General features: G+C 46.9%; 1 protein-coding gene across 2 annotated transcripts in view; it reads left to right on the top strand.

Annotated features, from left to right (window-relative positions):
- The window catches only part of CCDC171 (coiled-coil domain containing 171), a 58,954-nt gene that overhangs the window by 5,246 nt on the left and 30,745 nt on the right, over positions 1-22,963 (top strand). For both annotated transcript variants that reach the window (XM_066604364.1, XM_066604363.1), the window contains exons 2-9: positions 348-497; positions 3,101-3,215; positions 4,898-5,072; positions 7,135-7,325; positions 8,849-8,995; positions 13,020-13,112; positions 14,156-14,316; positions 16,638-16,776. In XM_066604364.1, coding sequence (XP_066460461.1) covers positions 442-497; positions 3,101-3,215; positions 4,898-5,072; positions 7,135-7,325; positions 8,849-8,995; positions 13,020-13,112; positions 14,156-14,316; positions 16,638-16,776 — 1,077 coding nt within the window. In that variant the 5' untranslated portion in view covers positions 348-441. The remainder of the gene's footprint in view (positions 1-347; positions 498-3,100; positions 3,216-4,897; positions 5,073-7,134; positions 7,326-8,848; positions 8,996-13,019; positions 13,113-14,155; positions 14,317-16,637; positions 16,777-22,963) is intronic.

The raw sequence follows: 22,963 nt of genomic DNA, 5'->3' as shown, positions 1-22,963 counted from the left end.
GGCAATGTCAGATGTGATTGATAGCAAGTCGTGGGGACCGCCCACCTGACACATTGAGACCAAGAAGAGCCCATATGGGGGAGCGGGAAGGAAGGGGGGTGAGACATTGAGTCAGCGAGTCAGCAGGGCCATGTCCGTTCAAAACACCCTTTAAGATTGGGCTTTTTTCGATCCCTAGATGCATATCAGCCAGAGGGTCCGACCGCATGACCTGCTTACATTCATCATGCTCTAATTTAATGACCGTAAATATGCTTTGCAGAGCGAATGACGGACAGCGCGCTCCTCTTCAAAAGGCGCTAACGTTGGCGTTTAGCAATTACCTCCTTCTTCTCTGTTCCGTGCAGTCATCAATTCATATAAGATGTCATCGCGGCGCTCGGCGTCTGGAGAAAAAGGATCAATTTAGAATAGCAGACCTGGTCCTGTGCGGCACAGAACATGGAGACGATGACGTCCGCTGCTCCGAAGCACAGCGCTGCTAACGAAGTTACAAGGTAAGATTGGGATTGATAGTCCCCCTTGTGAAGGCGCAGGGCACCTACTGACCCGCTCAGCAGCAGCACCGCCGCCGCTTCATCTGTCTGATGCTTTTTCAGCACTTCTTGCAGTAAACTATAATGTATCAGTATATTACGGGGTTAAAAAAGTCTCTTCAGCGGAGCGCACCCATTAACCCTTTCCCATCCAGTTTCCCTGCCACCCGCACGCTCCCCCGCTCTTGGGTGGGAAAGCGCGTTGTGGATTTCCTTGGAAGTGTGAGTTAGGCCGGTTTACCGCGGCCGAGAATCTCGCACGGACATTATCTTCACGGAGGCATACACAGGAGCGATGGTTTCACTTACTGCGATGCAACGAGAGAAAAAAATCTATTTCTGTCACTTTCGCCCAGAACGCATCACCCATTGATTTTAATGGGATCTTAAATATATCGCATGGCACTCGCATTCCGTGCATGCGAATGCAAGGTTTCCCATTGAAACGCTGCTAAATCCCCTCCCACCTACGGCTGCTGGTGCCCATGCAGCGGCCGAGGTATTCTTGGCCCAAAACATAGTTCCAGGTGCTATATTGGCTTGCCTGGGCCTTTTTACGCCCATGTGATCTGATCCAAAGAAGTCTTAAGAAAACGCGAGTGGGTAGGAGCCCTGAGAGTTGAGCGGCGAGCGGACCGGAGGTCCTGAGGGCTCAGTAACTCCTTCACTCTTGGCACTTGCAAGGAACTTCAGCTAAACCAGAACACTTAGGATATAGTTAGAATTTAGAACCATCATTTGCATGATCTTAGGGCTCAAGGCAGCTGAGATCAAGGATCCTGTTTGATTGAGTTCTCAAGCTGATTTTGGCATATGTTGCATTGAGGAACTTATTTCCCCGACTACTGGAACATATTTTTTAACCAATTCTGTCTAATACAGCAGTGTCCAACTCCTTTTACTGAGGGCCACATCAGCTTTATGGTTGACTGAAAGGGCCATTTATATAGGCTCATTCACACGTGTTTACACGAGCGTATATCGGCCGGCGTTTTTATATATACGCTTCCATCTGGGCAGTCCCCCCCCCACTTCCCTTCCCCTTACCGGCTCTCTGCTTCTCTCCTCCCCTTCGAGCTGTTTGCAATGAAAGTGGGCGGGACACCCCTCCCTGCCACTTGTCCATAGCCAGCAATGGGAGTAGGTGGGACAGAGCGGAGCTTAGCTCCGCCCTTGCCCCGCCCACTCCCATTGCAAAAGCCGGAGTGAAGAAGAGAGCCAGGGAGGGAAGGGAGGAACTGCTCAGATGGAAGCGTATATCGGCGTCCGTGAAAACGCCAGCTGATATACGCTTGTGTAAATGAGCCTTTTTTTTTTATGTGTGTAATACGGACAGCTTAAACGCCACTAATTCGCATTGGGGTATTCAGACGTGTTTCTTACGTGCATGAAAAAAAAAATCTCAGGATGTCCTATTTTGGTCCATATTAAGGTGTGAAATTGCCCATTAATGGGATCACGTAAATATGCAGTGAATATACACGATATGTGCCTATTCACTGCTTTTTTTTTTTTTTTTTTTTTTTAGGCGCACTTCAAAAATGCAGTGAATACATGTGAAAAAAGACGAAAAAGGTCCAAATACACCGTGAATGCGCACAGTTTCAGTCTGAAAACGCAGTGTATTTCATGAACCAAAACTGCATCCACCCCTGTGTATGAGCCCTAAACTCCTTAATATGTCTTTGGAGCGCTGTGTACTATAATGGGGGTTCTCCCCTTTAACCTCTGTAGTACTGAGCTTCCTACTTTGGAGGGTGGCTGGGGTCCCGGGTAAAGGGTCAGAGCTGTGCCGCAGCTCAGAATTCAAGATGGCTCCTTGCGCTGGCACCACCCCCTCTGCCAAGCGCTGGCTGTGTTCTCCAGGAAAAGTGGAGAGCCGGTCCTTCTGCATCCTAACCTCGTCCCGGGCCGCATAAAATAACGTGACGGGCATACATTGCGCACGTAATACGCAATACAAATATGTTCGTGTGAGCCCGGCATCAGTCAGTATTACCTTGTTTAGTTATTCCTTTCTATCCCAAACTTCCTGGAGTCCTTCTTTTCAGGCGGGTCATGTGATCCCCGTTCTGACTTGGGTTTACGTGTTCTCAAATTAGTCAGTCTTTCAGTCAGTGTGATAATATTACATGGAGCTTGTGACACAAGCTGTTCAGATGGGGACACTGATGATGATCACAGTTATAGTTTGGAAGCCTCCTGACTGTATGCTTATACAGAGTAAGAATAATGACACTGTCCTCCCTTCAGGCAGAGATGATACAGTCTCTAGCTGGGCTCATGCTTCATGGGAATGATAACATTGCATAGAGAAAGTGAGCAGGGAGAAATCTCACCTTCAAGATGGTAGCTGATAAGCATCAGACAGGAGACTGCACTGCATGGAAGTGACAGATAATCGGGTGTGAGGGGCAGTGAAGCAAAAATGTATCAAGATATAAAATGTTATGTTAAAGCCAACTTATCTACAAAGTGACCCGGGTGACTAAAGTCTGGCATAAATGTAGGTACAGAGCGGGGCTTTTCATTGATTCTAATGAACGCCGTTGGCAATGTTCCAGGTCCGGGCCGTTTAGGCGTGAAAAGGAAGAACTGGATGAAATAGCAGAACTCCGCCACAAACTTACCAAGGCTAAAAATGACATCGTAGAGCTGGTAGCGAAGCACAATGAGGAGGTGAGCTAACACACAAGGCCGTTAAGGCAAGAACCCTAATCTGTTTAATATATTTATTAACGACCTGGTAGGAGGATTGTGCAGGAAAATAGGAATATTCGCAGATGATCCAAAAATATGTAAAGAAATTAACGTGAGAGGACTGAATGCGGTTGGGAAAGGATCTGGATAAGTTGGGTGCAAAAACGTGGCCAATGAGGCGTAACACTGATAAATGTAAGGTTCTGCACATGGGCAGAGGGAATACATGTCACCATTACACGCTAAAGGGGAAACCACTGAGGGACACTGATATGGGAAAGGACTTGGGGGGATGTTTAGTTAACTGTAAGCTTAACTGGAGCAACCAGTGTCAGGCAGCTGCTGCCAAGGCAAATAGGATCATGGGGTGCATCAAAAGAGGTCTAGGGGCGCATGATGAGAGCATTGTTCTTCCTCTTTACAAGTCACTGGTCAGACCACACAAGGAATATTGTGCACAGTTTTGGGCACCGAACTCAAGAAGGATGTACCAGAGCTTGAGCGGGTACAAAGGCGGGCAATTAAAGTAATAAATGGAATGGGTGGACTGCAAGACCCAGAGAGGTTATCAAAACTGGGGTTATTTAGGTTAGAAAAGAGACGGCTGAGGGGCGACCTTAAAACTATGTATAGATATATCAGGGGACAATACAGAGATCTCTCATCATGCATTTATACCCCAGCCTGGGACTGTAACAAGAGGGCGCCCTCTACGTCTAGAGGAAACAAGGTTTCCACACCAACAGAGAAGTGGATTCTTTACTGTAACAGCAGTGAGACTATGGAACTCTCTGCCTGAGGACGTGGGAATGACAAATTCGATAAAAGAGTTCAAGAGGGGCCTGCATGCTTTTCTTGAGTGATGCAATATTACATGTTATAGTCACTAATTGCTTCACAGGGGTCGGTGATCCGGCGATTATTTCGATTGCCAGATTGGAGTCAGGAAGGAAGTTTTTTCATGAAATGAAGGAAATAGGCTTCTACCTCTTATGGGGTTTTTGCCTTCCTCTGGATCAACATTGGGGGTTAATAAGCTGAACTGGATGGACACAAGTCTTTTTCCAGCCTAGAACACTGTTACTACGTCCGACCGCCTGTAGTGCTGTATGCAGTACAGTATGAACTCCTGAGAATGGTTTCTAAAGACAATAATGACTCCTTTAGGGTACGTCACACCCAGCTCACATGCTGCAGATTTTGACCCAGATTCTGGTACGGATCCGCAGCAGACCTCAATTGGAAGGACAAAATCGGCTACGGATTTGCATTAAAATCAGTGTCAAATTATGCGAACCTTGATGCGGATTTTGGTGTGGAAAACCTGCACCATGTGAATCTACCCTTCTAGAATCCACTGGTGGGGCTGCAGACATCCTGCCCGCTCATCCACGGGATTAGTTTTGATGAGTACTATGGATTACTAGAACATCCTGCGCACACGCTGACTCTGCCGGACGTTCCTCTATGGACTAGATAGTTTGTACTTCAGCGATAAGTTTTCTATGGGTTCTATAGTACAATGTTTCTTTCTAGTGTTTGCTATGGCACATTGGCTGCGGCCTCCGGGGTTTAATATTGTATGTGTTAATCTTCTGAATATGAACCCTGCAACTAATATATCACAAATGATTCCTATATCCTTGTGTAACTCCTCCCAGTTGTCATCATGTGAAAGCCGGTCAGCCAAGCTGCGTTCGGAAGTGGAGAAAGGGAAAGCTGTGTGCCAGAGTCTGGAATACGACTTGGCGGTGGCCAGAAAGCAGTGTAGTATCGAAAGAATAGCTCTGCAGGAGGAGAAAGAAAATGCCTTTATGAAGCAAGAACTCTTTAAAGGTAAAGTTACCCCCGTGATGCAGACAGCCAACACCCGGCAGTCGTCATACATACTATATTTCATTAATAGGTATTTCCGGGAGTATAAAAACAAGGCTGCTTTCTTCCACCTGCCTATGGGTTGGGTCTGGTTTTGCAGCTAAGCACCAATGAAGTGTATAGGAATGAAGTGTAATACCCCAAAGAACCTGTGGACAGCGGTGGCGCTGCTGTTGGAAGCTAGCAGACATGTTTTTCTAAGCTTGGACAACTCACTTAAACTGAGGCAGGAGAAATATATTATTCTATATTCAGCATTCTAATGAATGGTTGATGTAATATATGGAGGGCCTGGGTCTACCAGATGAGAGCCGCTCTTACTCAGCAGCCCTCTTCTCTGGCTATTAGAGGGAGATCCCATGCTATTAGAGGGAGATTGCAGGTAGAGGAAGGGATCCCAGGCTATTAGAGGGGGGGATCCCAGGCTATTAGAGGGGGGGATACCAGGCTATTAGAGGGAGATTGCAGGTAGAGGAAGGGATCCCAGGCTATTAGAGGGGGGGATCCCAGGCTATTAGAGGGGGGGATCCCAGGCTATTAGAGGGGGGGATCCCAGGCTATTAGAGGGGGGGATCCCGATAACTGGCCTACATAAAAGGGACTAAAGTTTCTAGGTTATTATTTTTATTGGTACAAATAAGCTATAAAAGAGGGCAATCAGACCGAGGTGATAAAATGGGATTAAGACTCGTCCACAAAACTGTAAGCAAAGTCAATTTATATATGTCAAAGTGATCCTGGAGCATCGCAACAGAGGTGGTAGAAAGGCGAAGACCGGCAAATGTCTTACAGAAACACATCTATACGTTTACGTCCGATTCTTGCTTGAAGGAGCGAGTGACGTCCCCGCTAACTCGTTCATGCAGATCGTTTAGACAGGCAGATCATCGTTGAGAATCGTTCACCTCTCGTTCAGGGTTTAACATTTATATGGAAACCGCTGAGCGAGGAGCGTTTAAACGCAACAACAAGTGAACGAGTCGCCGATGATCTTAGTCCTGCTGAAACTGAACGGAGAATCGCGCCTTCTTCATTCACTTTCAGCAGGACTAAGATCCTCGTCGTTGGCTTGCATTTAGATCTAACAATTATTGTTCACTTTCACTTGTTTGAACGATTCGTTGGACCATTATTCTTGCGTCTGAGCGCACCTTAAGGCATAGTTTAGTGATTCCCTCTACACCTCAATAAATAGGAATGTCTCACCACAGTAGGAGAAGCAAGATAACATTGTAGATACGATACCCTTTGTGGACTAACAAAAAGAAATGATGTTACCGCAAGCTTTCAAGACTACTTAGGCCTCTTCATCAGGCTGGTAAGGGAGGGAAGATGGGGAACCTGTACCTGTGTAAGGGTGGTTTTACATGTGCATGCGGGGTTCCACTTTCCTGCTCTGTTCGGGGATCAGGAAAGGGGAATCCCTGCGGCCGAACGGCTCAGTTTCTGGAAGGAACCGAACAGCACCAGATGGACCCATTGGCTATAATGGATTCTGTCCGCTTTTCTGCCCAGCTTTTGGATGTCAGTGGCAGAACCTCAGATCAAAGCTTCCAACGCAGATGTGAAACTGGCCTAATACTTCTGAGACGGAGGGCAGGAACAGTTAGGAGGCTAACAAGCAACATAGTGTCTTGTAACCCAACAGGAGTGGTGAGCTAGAGCTCTGAACGCCCGGCACATGTCTATCAATACACATACAGTGGGACTGTGGTGGGACTTTCCCATTGAGGAGTTGTACACCAGGTTATTAGATTATGCCCTAGTGTATTGACACCTTTGTTCTAAACAATGCAAGATATTTGCTAGTCTTTGCCTTCTTACTATCTGTTACTTTTTGTTGATGAACAGTATATGAAGGTTCTTCCTGCTTAATAATGGCTCTGGGTCCCATAGTGGTCTGATTGTCTCCATAGACTTACTGCACTTCCTCACCCTCTCCTAATGTAACAGCGCGTCTATGAGGTTCGTGGACACAGAATATCATATTAACCTGCATAATAAAGTTCTGTTTCCCAAACAGCACAAATTGAAGAACTCCAAAAAAAGATCCACACAATCGAAGACCATTTCCAACGCACGCAGTTTGGCTGGCAGGAGGCGCAGAAGAGACTTGAGAGTGAATTTAAGGATCAAGAACTTCAGATTGACAACCACAAACAGCAGCAGGAGAGGCTTATGTCAGAGAAGAGGAGTCTGGAGGCGCGTATACAGGTACCGGCCATATAGCGCAGCATGCAGAAACCACTAGGATGTAAACCCGCTCCTCTGTGAGAACCATAGTGCTAGAATTCCCAGCTTGCATCTGATACCAGTTCTCTACTTTTAACTCTTTCCAATCCAATGTGTATCCTGGTTTTCCCAGGGGGCTTACTCTATTTCTGCTGTTATACAACAGCGCTATATGCAGGGTAAAGCCAGTACTGCATGAGGCGACACGTTGGATAGGCTCTGACAGCAGAGAGGCTGGCAATATACAGTAAGAGAACCCCGACGGATGTCTTCCAACATCGGAGCTGTACAGCCTTAAATCATAATGTCTTTAGACGTCAGACAGTGGATTGGAAAGGGTTAAAGCTTAATACCAATCTTTCTTTTAAAGGTGCGTTTAGATGGAACCAAAAATCACTGAAATGAACTAAAGTTAACGATAACCGTTCAGTTTAAACGCGAGCCGATATCTGAACGACGAACGAGAATCATTCACTTGCCCTTCATCATTCAGCCGGAATAAAAATCATTGTTGGCTCGTTTATTTCTTGTTGAGTTTAAACACTGATTGTTCACTGATTCACATAGGAATATAGGTCAGGAATGATTTTATCGTTTCTCCTTAAGGAGAGCACCTAGAAGGTGTGAGGAGACTTATAAGGCCATGCAAGCTCCTCTGGTAAATATGCAAATTGGGAAGATGGAACAATACCTCTGCAGCGCCACCTATTGGAAAGCAGCATTCCTGCAAGTCAATATCAGACTTTTTAATAAACCTCCTAACAATGGCTGAGAATTATGAGCCAAAGACAAAATAACCATGCACAGACAGCTGTTTCGGGGTGACTGCCTCATCAGTGTGCAGCAGGTTTTTGGCTTGGCTAGTGAGAGGCCTATAGATGTGAGTCAAGAAGGGTATTATTTCTCGTCAAGAAGAGCATCTGCTTGATAAAGCCGCATGCTAGCAATGAAACACGTTGCACTGCACTTAATAGAGGAGGATATATTAATCTGTGGTAACAACCTTCCCTCGGAAATGTTTCTCAAGTTGCGCAAGCTATTTTTATTTTTTGGTTTCTGTATCTATTAGGACAGTCACTTTAAAGGGAAACTGCATGTTATGAAGCAGCAGGAACTGGTATATAATATATATGTTATTGTGGGAGAAGATTCAGTAGACCTAGTAGTGTTCATTGAATTTTTTACTTGTTTTGGGCTTACACGTCCATCTATGTAGTACAGTCATAACAAAGATGGCCGTTAGTGACTGATAGGACCGCCCACCGGACCCCTAAGCCCAGAATGACTAGAAATGTCAGTGAATAAAATACGCGTTATCCTGAATTTTTCCCCATAAAACTACTTTTCAGGGAAACAGGGTATATATCTACCTGCTGCTCCTCCTGCTCTACAACATCATGCCGGCAGATCACGTCTCCATGTTCAACATGACAGGTTCTCTTTAAGCTCAAAACTAACAGTCTTCTTAAGATTCTAATATAATATGTGTAATCTTCTGTTCTCAGAAACAAAACCTGATTGGCCAGGCGCTGCAGCAAAAGGTAAAAGAACTGGATCTAGAAAAGAACGGCTACCTGGATATTGTGAGGAGACAAAAAAGTGAGATTGCGTTTGGCCTGGAAAGAGAAGACCGACTGAAGCAGGAACTTGTGGTAAATATCCTTAACCTAGCCTGAGGAAGAGACTTAAGGCCACCTCCACACTGGTGACACGGCATCGGCACGAGAAAATCGCAGCGATATTGCATCGCTGCACCGCGCGATATCGCTGCGTATTCTCACGGCAATACCGCGATTTTGTAGCACTACATGCAAGGAAAATAAGCTGTAACTGAAGGAAAAAAAAAGTATACATCACCTCTCCCGTGCTGTCTGGGGCGCTGCCGCAGCTTCTCCCCGGGTCCCGGCACTGATCATCTTGTTCATCTCCTGGACAAGGATTGAAGAATCCCTGGCTGCTGGAAGCGCTGGCAGTGATTGGCTGACGCCTAGCCAATCACAGCCAGTGCTCAGTGAATGGCTGTGATTGGTTCAATAACTGCCATTCATCCAGCACTTCCTGTGATTGGCTAAGCGTCAGCCAATCACAGCCAGTGCTTCCAGGAGGCGGGGATTTTTCAATCCCCGGCCACAAGATGAAGGAGAGAAGCAGTGCCGGGATCCAGGAAGAAGCTGCGGTGGCGGAGAGCGCTTCTAAGGTGATGTATGTTTTTTTACATTTTTTCTTGCAGCCAGGGCTTAGATTTGGCTTTGACAGTAGGATTTCCTACTGTCAAAGTTGCATCACACCACATGAAAATCTCGTTTTCAAGGCTCCATAGGGAAACATGGGCTACAAAACCTCGCATGTCGCGGGCATATCGCCGGACCCGAGAGGTTTTTGTGTCGGGTTATTGCATGCTACAAAACATCTCAGGTGTGAAAAAACCCATAGGAAAGCATGGTCTTCACATACATGCAATTTGTAGCAGTGCGACTTTGTCGCCTGTGTGGAAGCCTAAAGCGTACCTTTTCAACAAGTTTTCTGAAATATACCTTATCCTCTCATTTGCTGATGTTTGAACCTTGTTTTTATGTCAATAAGTTTTAATTTTAATGTAGTCTCTCATTTTTCTGTTGTCCTGCTGTTTGCAATCCGCTTTCATGTAAGGGGCAATCCTAGCATTCTGCTAGCAGTTCACTGTCCTGCGCTTCCTTGCCCTGACTTCCCATGCCGCATTGCACAGTCCGTGGTTCAATCAAAAGGAAGACAGTAACTGAATGGCCGTCCTCCTGTTCTACCGGAATGATTCAAACATTCTGACCAAATGGTGTCTAAACTTAATACAATGTATGTTCATAACCTTCCCCCCAAGAGAGGCAGAGATTGTGGAGATTATTATGACGATGTCTGCAGATCTGTCAGCCTGCAGCCTCTAAGTGCAAGGGAGTCGCCTGTGAAGATAGCTCCTCCCCTTGTTTCTATTACAGAAGCTCTGTACCTAATGGCATAATGGATTGCTGAGGAACAAGAAGGGCGACTCCTAGTGGCAGCCATTCCAACATGATTTACAGGGGTGAAGCAAAAAAAGTTTTAATGCGAGTATATTACAGAAACGATGAGACGAACACAATCTAGTAGATGAGCAGAAGTGCCCCTTCAGTAGTCCTGGAAGCTGGCTGTTTCTCATGTTTTTAGTTAGCTTTTAGAAGGGAACGACTATACTGAAAATGTTCAGTTTTTATCCGGCATCTTAGGGAAGGGGGGTGGATTTCCGGAAACGAGTGCGAGCGAAAGATGTCCATTGTAACCAATAAGGTTTTTGCTTTTATTTTCTGATGACCTTCTGAGAAATGAGAGCTGAAGTCCGATTAGCAGCATCTATGTTGGTATTTATATTGGTAATTTTTTTCCAGTTTTCTCCTGCAATTTTATTTTTTATGCACATGAGCTGCGAACCTGAACCCATTCCACGTCCCGAAACAGCGGCACTGACCAAGTGGTGAATGCTCTGATATGGGCTGCATGCTCTGATCAACACCCCATTGGTATAAATGTGTTTCATATTGAGCGGTCTACACTGGGTTTCCTCACTTTTAACAATCCAAAGTTAAAGCAACCCTCCGATTCTGGACCAACGAAGATGGCTGAACCGTGTCTTTGACTACCTGATGTGGACCGCAGTGGTCAATCTAAGCAGGTGTAGAGTCTTAGACTACTGATGGAAGCTAATGCAGAGTGTGCATCAGGTAGTCAGAGAAGTGCTTCAGCCATCTTTGTTGGTCTAGCAGGCGATGGTTACTTTATGGTGAACTCGGCCAACGTTACTACTTTGCTTATCGCCACAACCAGCATTTTCATAGAAATAAAAAGTCAGAGCTGAAAACTATTCCTGCCTGAAACATTCTTTCCTGCTGTATGAACAGTTTTTCAAGTGAACATTTGGTTCGTGAGAGTATGTACCTGCGCGGCCCCAATTTTTTTTTAATGCAAAATAGTTAGCTACATGCTATGACTGTATGTGTTGTTTTATTATATGATTGGACCATTATTATTTACAGTATATACCGGCGTATAAGGCGACGGGGCGTATAAGACGACCCCCCAACTTTCACCTTATACGCCGGTATACAGTGGAGAAAAAAAAAAAAATTCATTACTCACCTCCCCCGGCGTTCTGTCGCGCTCCGGCAGGATGTCGCTCGCTCCTCGTCCCCGGCGCAGCATTGCTTTCTGAATGCGGGGCTTGAAATCCCCACTTCCAGAAAGCTAATACACACGCCGGCAGCCATGACATCATTGAATGGCTGTGATTGGCTAAAACACACGTGGCTTCAGCCAATCACACTATTCAATGACATCATTGAATGGGTGTGATTGCTAACACGTGCGCCTTCAGCCAATCACAGCCATTCAATGCTGTCATGGCTGCCGGCGTGTGTATTAGCTTTCTGGAAGCGGGGATTTCAAGCCCCGCATTCAGAAAGCAATGCTGCGCCGGGGACGAGGAGCGAGCGACATCCTGCCGGAGCGCGACAGAACACCGGGGGAGGTGAGTAATGAATTTTTTTTTTTTTTACACTTTTTTTTTTTTGTATTACCGGCGCATAAGACGACCCCCGACTTCAGAGCAGATTTTTCGGGGTTCAAAAGTCGTCTTATACGCCGGTATATACGGTATAATAGACATGTAATGTCTATGGCCAGCTTAACCCATTAAGGACCAAGCACTGTAAACTTATGCCGCTTGGTCCTAAGCCATAATCTCGGTGCAGAATTAAAGCTCCTCCTGCAATCAAGCAGGAGCAGGTCGAGTGATAGTCACAGCTAAGGACCCTGAGGAGAAGACAAAGTGTTTTTAGCTGCTTCTACCTTTACTCTTGCCAGCTACATAGCACTCTGAATGCTATGTAGTAAAGGGAGAAAGCAAAAGTGCTACTTCCGCTATGTGACTCAGCGATCATGTGACCATCGGGTGCCTCCTGCCACTCAATGCTGCAGGGTCCTATTAGACCCAGATCAGCTCAGTTAGTGACTATTGTCACTACAGGGGGATATTTCCCCTGTAACTGAGGATGCCCTATGGATGCCCCAGCTGCAGTGGAAAAGTATAAACTATACAAATTATATATAAAAACGTCCAAAACAAAATGAGGATCCCATTCTTGTATTTTATTTTAGAATAAATATACAAATTTTAAAAATAAACAATTATACATTTTAAAAAAAGATATATTTTTTATAGCTTCTTAACCCTAATAAAACAAAAAAATGAGAAAATAAATCAGTGAAAAACATTTTAAAAGCTTACTCTGCATGTCCTGATTGGAGCTTCCTTCTATTTTTTTTGGGTGGTCAAAGCAAAGTCCAACGCTCTTCTAGATGGGTGCCTCTAATAAGGTAGTCATTCAGTGTATGAGACGCTCATCCGCTACTGTAGGACCTCTCTTTAAGGAGTGATGGAGCGGGATGACTATCTAGGTCTCATTTTGAAAGGGAGATATGCAGAACTTTCGGTGTATGTTATATGATGCTCTGCCATCACTGGGGCCCAGTCATGTATAACACAGATTTGCTGCTGAAGAACCTCTTTTTAGTACAAATATTACATGTTAGTGGAACATTTACATTCATTGATTAAAAAAACTAAATTTGTTGTCTGATCATCCCAAAATGATGTCCTGTTCTCCTCTACAGACTGCGAATCATAGAGTGAAGAGACTGGAGGAAAGCATCGAAGCAGAGAGAGCCGCGCACCTGGAGTCCAAGTACAACTGTGAAATTATACAGGTAGCTCCCGAGGCATGAGCTGTGTACTGACTAGGAGTATTTAATAGGGATCGAGAAAAGCGGAAGTTCTTCACTACAAGAATATGAAATGTCTTCCACTTTTTCAACATTTACTGCTCTTTTTCACCTTTTCCATGGGTTGAGCCAAGATAGAAAGTTATCCACAAAATATGGGATAACTTTCTGATTCGTGGCGGTCCCCTCCACTTGGGGGTCCCTAAGGTATGCACATAAGTGCTGCGGCGGTTGCACATGCATGCTGCTGATCCATTAATTTCAGTGGGAGTACCGCAGATTACCAAGTGAAGCATTCTCTGAATTGGTGCAGATCCCAGCAGGCAGATCCCCAACAATCAGAAAGTTATTTCCTATCTTCTTTTATCCCATTTTTTTGGCACAACCCCTTTCAGGCCGAAATCACATGAGCATATTTGCGCTCACAATCCTTAATCAGTAGAACCCATTGATTTCAGTGCATTAGTTGACATAAGCGTATTTTGTGTGCTATTTTTCTGCGCTTTTGAGCAGGGAAAGAGCACATATTTAACTAATTACACTAATTGCCCATTTGGATGGATGGGAGCATGGTTGCATGTTTTTTTGTACAGTAAAACATGCGCATGCAAATACGCAACACCTATTGCACAAATAAAAGGCGCAAGTGCGCATGTAGAGCCTATGCCTGTGTGACACCGCTCTTAAGGCACATTTAGACAACGATTATCGCTCAAAATTTGCTCAAAAGCCGTCTTTTGAGCGATAATCGCTGTGTCGAAACGCGTTGTGTACTTTTCGTGCACTATCCATTTATCGCTAATTTCAAGCCAGTTTAAAGCAATATACCATCACTTTGTAAAACCAGAATGAGCCTTTACCAATATGTATCCTAATAGATTGAGTAGATCCTTAGTATTTGCACAAATTCTCTTTAGTACCTTTAGATCTAATGATCTAATGATACACTTACCATTTCTGGTCATCTTCCAACTATTGATCTGCACAATGGAATGAGCAGGTAGACTGTAGTAATCCTCTTTTCACAGCTGCGGATTCAGGATCTTGAGGGGTCACTACAAGTGGAGAAGGCCAACCGGGCACAAACATCATCTGATTTAGACCTTATAAGAAGTCAGTTTCGAGAAGTGGAAAATGCCTACAACAGAGAAGAGGCTATTGCAAAAGATTTTGCAGATAAACTGCACAAGTAAGTATAACAACAGTTCTTAAAGGGGTTGTCCTCAAAAATAAGCTGTCCGAGGGGGGTCACACTTCTTAAATTCCCCAAAACAGAAAAAAAAGAAAAAGCTCATATATGTTAAAATGGTACCAATAAAAACTACACGGGGGTGCAGGTGCAGGGACACTTGGGAAATAGTGACCACAATATAATTAACTTCCAGCTGTCATTTAACAAGAAGCCTTATCAGGGAGCGACAAATAAACTGAACTTTAGTAAAGCAAAATTTGACCAGCTCAGAATTGTTATCAGTAACATTAATTGGGATAATGTCCTCATAAATTACAGTACAGACAAATGGGAGAAGTTTAAAAACATCCTAATCACCTCATGTGAGCAGTTCATACACTTCACAAATAAAAGAACTTCAAGTAAAAGGAAACCATTGTGGCTCAACAAGACTATAAGGGGGGCAATAAATGACAAAAAGAAAGCGTTCAAACTACTAAAACAAGAAGGCAGTGAAGAAGCACTAAACTCATACAGAGAAAAAAACTAGATATGCAAAGAAAAGATCAAAATTGCTAAAAAGGAGGCTGAAAGACTAATGGCCAAAGAGAGCAAAAACAACCCTAAACTATTCTTCAATTATATAAACAGTAAAAGGATTTGCATTGAGAGCACTGGCCCTTTAACAAATAATGCAGGAGAAATCATAGAAGACGATGGGGAAGAGGCAAATCTAATAAATAGTTTTTTAGTTTTTTTTAGTATATTCACAAATGAAAAAGAAATGTCACACGAGATGCAAGGAAATAAAGGTCCATTTACACGGGACGACTGTTGGGAAAACAATGCCCAACACTTGTCCCTGTGTGTCCGCGCTCCCGTGCTGTCACACATGAGCTACTGGTGCTGGCTTGCTCATGGAGCCGCCAGCAGGGGAGGCGGGGCAGTGCAGGAGAGAAATCTCCTCTCCTACTCACTACTGAATGGCCGCTGGCATATTTAGTCTTTTTCCCTGTATGATTTCAGAGCTTCTTCGCTGCCTTCTTGTTTAAACAGATGGACATTGTCTTCATTCAGCCTAACATAGGCATACAAGTTGTCCTACAAAAACACAAGCTTTATAAAAGCTGTTGACTGACAATTAAAAATGCTCTGGTCCTGGGATGTGGCGCCACGTAAAAAGTGTTTTTGTAAATAAAAAAAAAAATTATACTGTGCAAAAGTAGTGAAACGCAATAAAAACCTATATATTTGGTTTTGACCTAATCTTAAAGGGGTTGTCCCGCGAAACAAAGTGGGGTTATACACTTCTGTATGGCCATATTAATGCACTTTGTAATGTACATTGTGCATTAATTATGAGCCATACAGAAGTTATTCACTTACCTGTTCCGTTGCTAGCGTCCCCGTCTCCATGGTGCCGTCTAATTTTCGGCGTCTAATCGCCCGATTAGACGCGCTTGCGCAGTCCGGTCTTCTCCGTGTTGAATGGGGCCGCTCGTGCTGGAGAGCTGCTCCTCGTAGCTCCGCCCCGTCACGTGTGCCGATTCCAGCCAATCAGGAGGCTGGAATCGGCAATGGACCGCACAGAAGACCTGCGGTCCACCGAGGGTGAAGATCCCGGCGGCCATCTTCGCAAGGTAAGTAAGAAGTCACCGGAGCGCGGGGATTCGGGTAAGTACTATCCGGGTTTTTTTTTCAACACATGCATCGGGTTTGTCTCGCGCCGAACGGGGGGGGCTATTGAAAAAAAAAAAAACCCGTTTCGGCGCGGGACAACCCCTTTAATGACCCTTAGAAAAGATAACACAATATTTATACCACATTGTAAACACCATAAGAATTAATTCTGCCCCAAAAATGATTAAATTGCATTTTTCCATTGCCTACAGTAAAAAAAAAAGGTATTGAATACATTATATGAACCTACAATTGGTTTCTATACAAACTAGAACTCGCCCTGCAGAATACAAGGTGCCATACCGCTACATTGGCAGAAAAAAAGTATGAAGACTGTCGCCCTGTTTGTATAAAAAGGGTCATCAGCGTTCCACGGCCCTCATGGCCGCTTGTGGTCTAAGTGGTTCGATCCTTACCAACGCCATAAATCATAAGTTCTGCCTGGACTGACACGGCGACTGAATAGAATACTTACTACCCTGACAGAAAGGAAAACGTCTTCGTATTTATCGGGGAGATTTGTGAAGTTTACAAAAATGGTATTTTTCAGTAGACGGTCCAGATGAGCGTCTCGTTCTCCTTGAGTGGATGTTTGTATCTCTCTAGAAGTTGGTGGAGATTGCATGCATCGCCTGTTTATCTGTTCATCTAAATTCTAGATTGGAGAAGGAGTATTCCTATATGGGAAGTGAGTTTAAAGCGGAAATAGAGAAGCAAAACCAAAAGATTACAGATCTGTCTGTGAAACTCCAGACCTCTGAGGAAACCTTGGCTGTGATGGAGCAGGACCTTGAGAAGGTAAAGGCCAATCAGCTGTCCACATTTGGCCGTCTTCATGTCGGGTTTTACTCCAACGATTTTTATTACATTTTAAAACTGGGTAGAAGAAGTAATATAAACCTCTTTCATGTACAAGGAGATATAAATAGGATATATCATGTAGCATACACGTGGATAGTAGTCAGCGATTATACTGAAATCTGTAAAACATATAACTAGAGGTGAAAGAGAAGTAGAAAAGAGAAGGCACATACATGTATAAGTAGAAAAATGGCATCATCAGTGTTTCACACACCTGCTAACTTGCCCTAATGGCTTGAAGGCTTATCCCAGGAATAGGGTCATAATTCAGATATTAACTTTATCCAATTGTCCTATATTAAAGGGGTTGTCCCGCGGCAGCAAGTGGGGTTATACACTTCTGTATGGCCATATTAATGCACTTTGTAATGTACATCGTGCATTAAATATGAGCCATACAGAAGTTATTCACTTACCTGCTCCGTTGCTAGCGTCCCCGTCTCCATGGATCCGTCTAAATTCGCTGTCTTCTGGCGTTTTTAGACGCGCTTGCACAGTCCGGTCTTCTGCCTGGTGAATGGGGCCGCTCGCGCCGGAGAGCTGCTCCCGCATCATCATCGTAGCTCCGCCCCATCACGTGTGCCGATTCCAGCCAATCAGGAGTCTGGAATCGGCAATGGACCGCACAGAGCCCACGGGAGAAGACCCGCGGTGCATCGTGGGTGAAGATCCCCGCGGCCATCTTGGAGAAGGAAGAAAGAAGTAGTCGCAGAGCGGGGATTTGGGTAAGTAATATATATATATATATTTTTTTTTTAACCCATCCTTTGGGTTTGTCTCGCGCCGAACGGGGGGCCTATTGAAAAAAAAAAAAACCCGTTTCGGCGCGAGACAACCCCTTTAAGCATTGGAAAGCACAGATGTCCCCAGTATAGGAGAAACAGTATCCTCCATAAATCAAACATATACCTATATAATGGGTAGAAGGCTTATCCCGGGGATTTATAAGGGTATTGCATGCAAGCACTTTCATATACTGTTTCCCCCCGATAATAAGACCTACTCTGGTTTTCGTGGGAGGCTTGAAATATAAGCCCTCCCCTGAAAATAAGCCCTAGCTAACCTACATGAAAAAAAACATCAATACTCACCTGGTCCGTGGCATCCTGGTGCCTCGCCATGTTCTCCGGAGGCACTGCGGTGGCAAGTTGCAGCGTCCTCTGCGCTGATATATCAGTTTCTTTCTGGTAAACGGAGATTTGAATTTCCCTCCTCCAGCAAAGCGAGCGCTGTAATTGGATCTAGCGCCAGCCAGTCACAGCCGGTGCTCGATCGTTCACAGCCATTCAGTAATAGAGTAATACTGCGCCGTTGGCCTGCAATGATTTCTTCGAGGAGGACGGACACTTTCCAGTTGCCCTCCTCGTGGGGAACGGGTAGCGAGCTGCCTGGCCTGTCCCCACATCCCTGTAGTCCTGAAGACCTTGATTGAAGAAGTTTGCCTCCTACAGACACTAAGTTAAAAACTGATTAGCCAAGTACCTGCAGAGGGTATATAGCAAGCGGGAGGAGCCAACCCGTTTGTCTGCTTAGTGTCTGCCAACAATCAGCAGGTGCTATATACCCAAGGTCAAAGCTGTTTCCCCTAATGATACAGACGAGAAAAATATTTTGAAATCCCCAGTGCAGGGGATAGTACAGGGCGATGGGAGGCTGCTTTTACTCTTTTCCTTTCTCAACAGCAGGAGCAGCAGAGCTCTGTAACAGTGGCGCTTGTGTACCGTGATAGGAAGGCAATAAGCTGTTGGGGCACGTGGGGGGGGCAGCAGTCCTGGCTGGTACTCACCACGAATCGGTGGTGAGCACCCATGGGAGAGGAGAAAGAGAACTGCTCTCCTCCCCTGCTATGGAGCAGCGTCTGCAGGACGCGTGTCTGAGAGAAATTTCGGCACATTTGCCTTATAGAACTCCCTTTCTTCCCTACATCCCTAACCTCAACTTCCCCATTGCTGGGGGAAAAAAGTGCATCTTATAAAGCAAAAAATCTGCTACTTGTTTTAGAGCTAATACAGTGTACATATCTTCATAGATGTTTATTGGTCAGAGCTGAGATTTTGACATATTTCAAACTACTAACAACCACTTGTCTGTTAGTATGTGAGTGAGTGATTCTAATGCTCTGCCCATGGCGCTATCATAACTCCACCCCCAGTGATGTCATAGCTCCACCTCCTGGTGCTGTCATAGCCCCATGGCACCGTCAAAGCTGGTCCTAACACACTGAGAATACAACTTAGCCATTATTATGTCAGACACAACTCAGCGGTCCTGACGGGAGACACCGACCTCCCGCCACCACAGATCAGCGGTCCTGACAGGAGACACCGACCTACCGCCACCACAGATCAGTGGTCCTGACAAGACACACCGACCTACCGCCACGACAGAGATCTGGCGGGCTGAAGGACCAGTGGTGACGTCACTGCTGTGGGAGTAGCTATTCTGGAATTTAGTAGTACTGTATGCTGGATAAGCCAACAGAAACTACCAGGACCTGTAATGACGTCCCTATCATGATCACCTGTGTGGGTGGAGTCAGGGATCATATGACCAGGGGCTGATCACTGTATCCAGGAGCTGTGTGTCGTGTGCAGTCAGCATAAATGTAGTAGAGCTGCGAGTGGCTGTTTGTCTAATGTGCTGTGTGTATAGTCAGCATGGATGTATGTCCTGTAGCAGAGCTGTGTTAGCACCATGCGCATGTCATGCCTGTCAGGCACATATCATGTACCAAAACTGTGTCTGTGACGTGCATGTAATGTAGCAGAGCTGTTTCTGTGCTGCACATGCCATGTAGCAGAGCTGTGTCTGTCAGGCGCATGGCAGGTAGCATAGCTTTGTTTGTCACATGCCCATGTACCACAGCTGTGTGTGTGTGCATGATGTGCATGTAGCAGAACTGTGTGGCACATTGCTCACCAGAAACACTGGTACTATAATTTCCTAATAATTACTAGTATTTTGTAATAGGAGACCTTGCAAAATCTGCGATAACCTCTAGTGCAGAATCCAGGGAGCGTATCGAGCAGTGATGGCGAACCTTTAAGAGTCCGAGTGCCCAAACTGCAGCCCAAAACCCACTTATTTATCACAAAGTGCCAACACGTCAGGGGGGTGGCGATTTATCATGAAGTTTTTGTTTTTTTTTACGTCTGTCGTTATAAAAAGGACTAGGCCACTTCAAAATAGCGTGCAGATTTTGACTGCTTTTTGGATGCTGCAGAATTTGCCACGGAAATTTCCGGTGAGGACATTCTACAGTATTTTTGCCACGTGTAAACATACCCAAATGGTACCACTCCCCTTTCCCCCCCCAGCGTCCCCAGTGATAATAGTGACCCCCCACACACACAGCAGCCCCAGCGGTAATAGTGACCACCCCTCCCCCCCACAGCGTCCTCAGCAGTAATAATGACCCCCCCCCACACACACACACACAGCGGCCCCAGCGGTAATAGTGACCCCTCACAGCGGCCCCTAGTAGTAATAGTGACCCCCACAGAGGCCCCGAGTAGCAATAGTGACATCCCACAGCGGCCCCCAGTAGTAGTAGTGATATCCCACAACGGGCCCCAGTAGTAATAGTAACATCCCACAGCAGCCACCAGTAGTAATATTGACACCCTACAGCGTCCCCCAGTAGTAATAATGACACCTTACAGTGGCCCCCAGTAGTAATAGTGACACCTCACAGTGGCCCCCAGTAGTAATAGTGACACCCCACAGTGGCCCCCAGTAGTAATAGTGACACCCCCACAGCAGCCACTAGTAGTAATATTGACACCCCCACAGCGGTCCCCAGTAGTAATATTGATACCCTACAGCGGTCCCCAGTAGTAATATTGACACCCTACAGCGGCCCCCAGTAGTAATAGTGACATTCTACAGCGGCCCCCAATAGTAATAGAGACACCCCACAGTGGCCCCCAGTAGTAATAGTGACGCCCACAGCGCCCCCTAGTGGTAATGGTGTCACCCCACCGTGGCCCCCAGTAGTAATGGTGACACCCCACCGTGGCCCCCAGTAGTAATGGTGACACCCCACCGTGGCCCCCAGTAGTAATGGTGACACCCCACCGTGGCCCCCAGTAGTAATGGTGACACCCCACCGTGGCCCCCAGTAGTAATGGTGACACCTCACCGTGGCCCCCAGTAGTAATGGTGACACCCCACCGTGGCCCCCAGTAGTAATGGTGACACCCCACCGTGGCCCCCAGTAGTAATGGTGACACCCCACCGTGGCCCCCAGTAGTACCGGTGACACCCCTCGGTGGCCCCCAGTAGTACCGGTGACACCCCTCGGTGGCCCCCAGTAGTACCGGTGACACCCCTCGGTGGCCCCCAGTAGTACCGGTGACACCCCTCGGTGGCCCCCAGTAGTACCGGTGACACCCCTCGGTGGCCCCCAGTAGTACCGGTGACACCCCTCGGTGGCCCCCAGTAGTACCGGTGACACCCCTCGGTGGCCCCCAGTAGTAACGGTGACACCCCTCGGTGGCCCCCAGTAGTACCGGTGACACCCCTCGGTGGCCCCCAGTAGTACCGGTGACACCCCTCGGTGGCCCCCAGTAGTACCGGTGACACCCCTCGGTGGCCCCCAGTAGTACCGGTGACACCCCTCGGTGGCCCCCAGTAGTACCGGTGACACCCCTCGGTAGCCCCCAGTAGTACCGGTGACACCCCTCCGTAGCCCCCAGTAGTACCGGTGACACCCCTCCGTAGCCCCCAGTAGTACCGGTGACACCCCTCCGTTGCCCCCAGTAGTACCGGTGACACCCCTCCGTTGCCCCCAGTAGTACCGGTGACACCCCTCCGTAGCCCCCAGTAGTACCGGTGACACCCCTCCGTAGCCCCCAGTAGTACCGGTGACACCCCTCCGTTGCCCCCAGTAGTACCGGTGACACCCCTCCGTTGCCCCCAGTAGTACCGGTGACACCCCTCCGTGGCCCCCAGTAGTACCGGTGACACCCCTCCGTGGCCCCCAGTAGTACCGGTGACACCCCTCCGTGGCCCCCAGTAGTAACGGTGACACCCCTCCGTGGCCCCCAGTAGTAACGGTGACACCCCTCCGTGGCCCCCAGTAGTAACGGTGACACCCCTCCGTGGCCCCCAGTAGTAACGGTGACACCCCTCCGTGGCCCCCAGTAGTAACGGTGACACCCCTCCGTGGCCCCCAGTAGTAACGGTGACACCCCTCCGTGGCCCCCAGTAGTAATAGTGACACTCCACAGTTGCCCCTAGTAGTTATGGTGACACTCTACAGTGGCCCCAGTAGTAATGGTGACACTCCACAGTGACCCCAGTAGTAGTAGTGATGTCCCACAACGGCCCCCAGTAGTAATAGTAACATCCCACAGCAGCCACCAGTAGTAATAGTGACATCCTACAGCGGCCCCCAATAGTAATAGTGACAACCCCACAGCGGCCACCAGTAGTAATATTGACACCCTACAGTGGTCCCCAGTAGGAATAGTGACATTCTACAGCGGCCCCCAATAGTAATAGAGACACCCCACAGTGGCCCCCAGTAGTAATAGTGACGCCCCACAGCGCCCCCTAGTGGTAATGGTGTCACCCCACCGTGACCCCCAGTAATAATGGTGACACCCCACCGTGACCCCCAGTAGTAATGGTGACACCCCACCGTGACCCCCAGTAGTAATGGTGACACCCCACCGTGACCCCCAGTAGTAATGGTGACACCCCTTGGTGGCCTCCAGTAGTAACGGTGACACCCCTCGGTGGCCCCCAGTAGTAACGGTGACACCCCTCGGTGGCCCCCAGTAGTAACGGTGACACCCCTCGGTGGCCCCCAGTAGTAACGGTGACACCCCTCGGTGGCCCCCAGTAGTAACGGTGACACCCCTCGGTGGCCCCCAGTAGTAACTGTGACACTCCACGGTTGCCCCTAGTAGTAATGGTGACACTCCACAGAGCGGCCCCCAGTAGTTATGGTGACACCCCACAGTGGCCCCAGTAGTAATGGTGACACCCCACAGTGGCCCCAGTAGTAATGGTGACACCCCACAGTGGCCCCAGTAGTAATGGTGACACCCCACAGTGGCCCCAGTAGTAATGGTGACACCCCACAGTGGCCCCAGTAGTAATGGTGACATTCCACAGA

This window comes from Eleutherodactylus coqui, chromosome 5 (assembly GCF_035609145.1).
Source record: "Eleutherodactylus coqui strain aEleCoq1 chromosome 5, aEleCoq1.hap1, whole genome shotgun sequence".
In the NCBI taxonomy this organism is placed as follows: Eukaryota; Metazoa; Chordata; class Amphibia; order Anura; family Eleutherodactylidae; genus Eleutherodactylus; species Eleutherodactylus coqui.
Note: the sequence above shows the minus strand (reverse complement) of the source record. Positions and strands in the feature narration are given on the sequence as shown.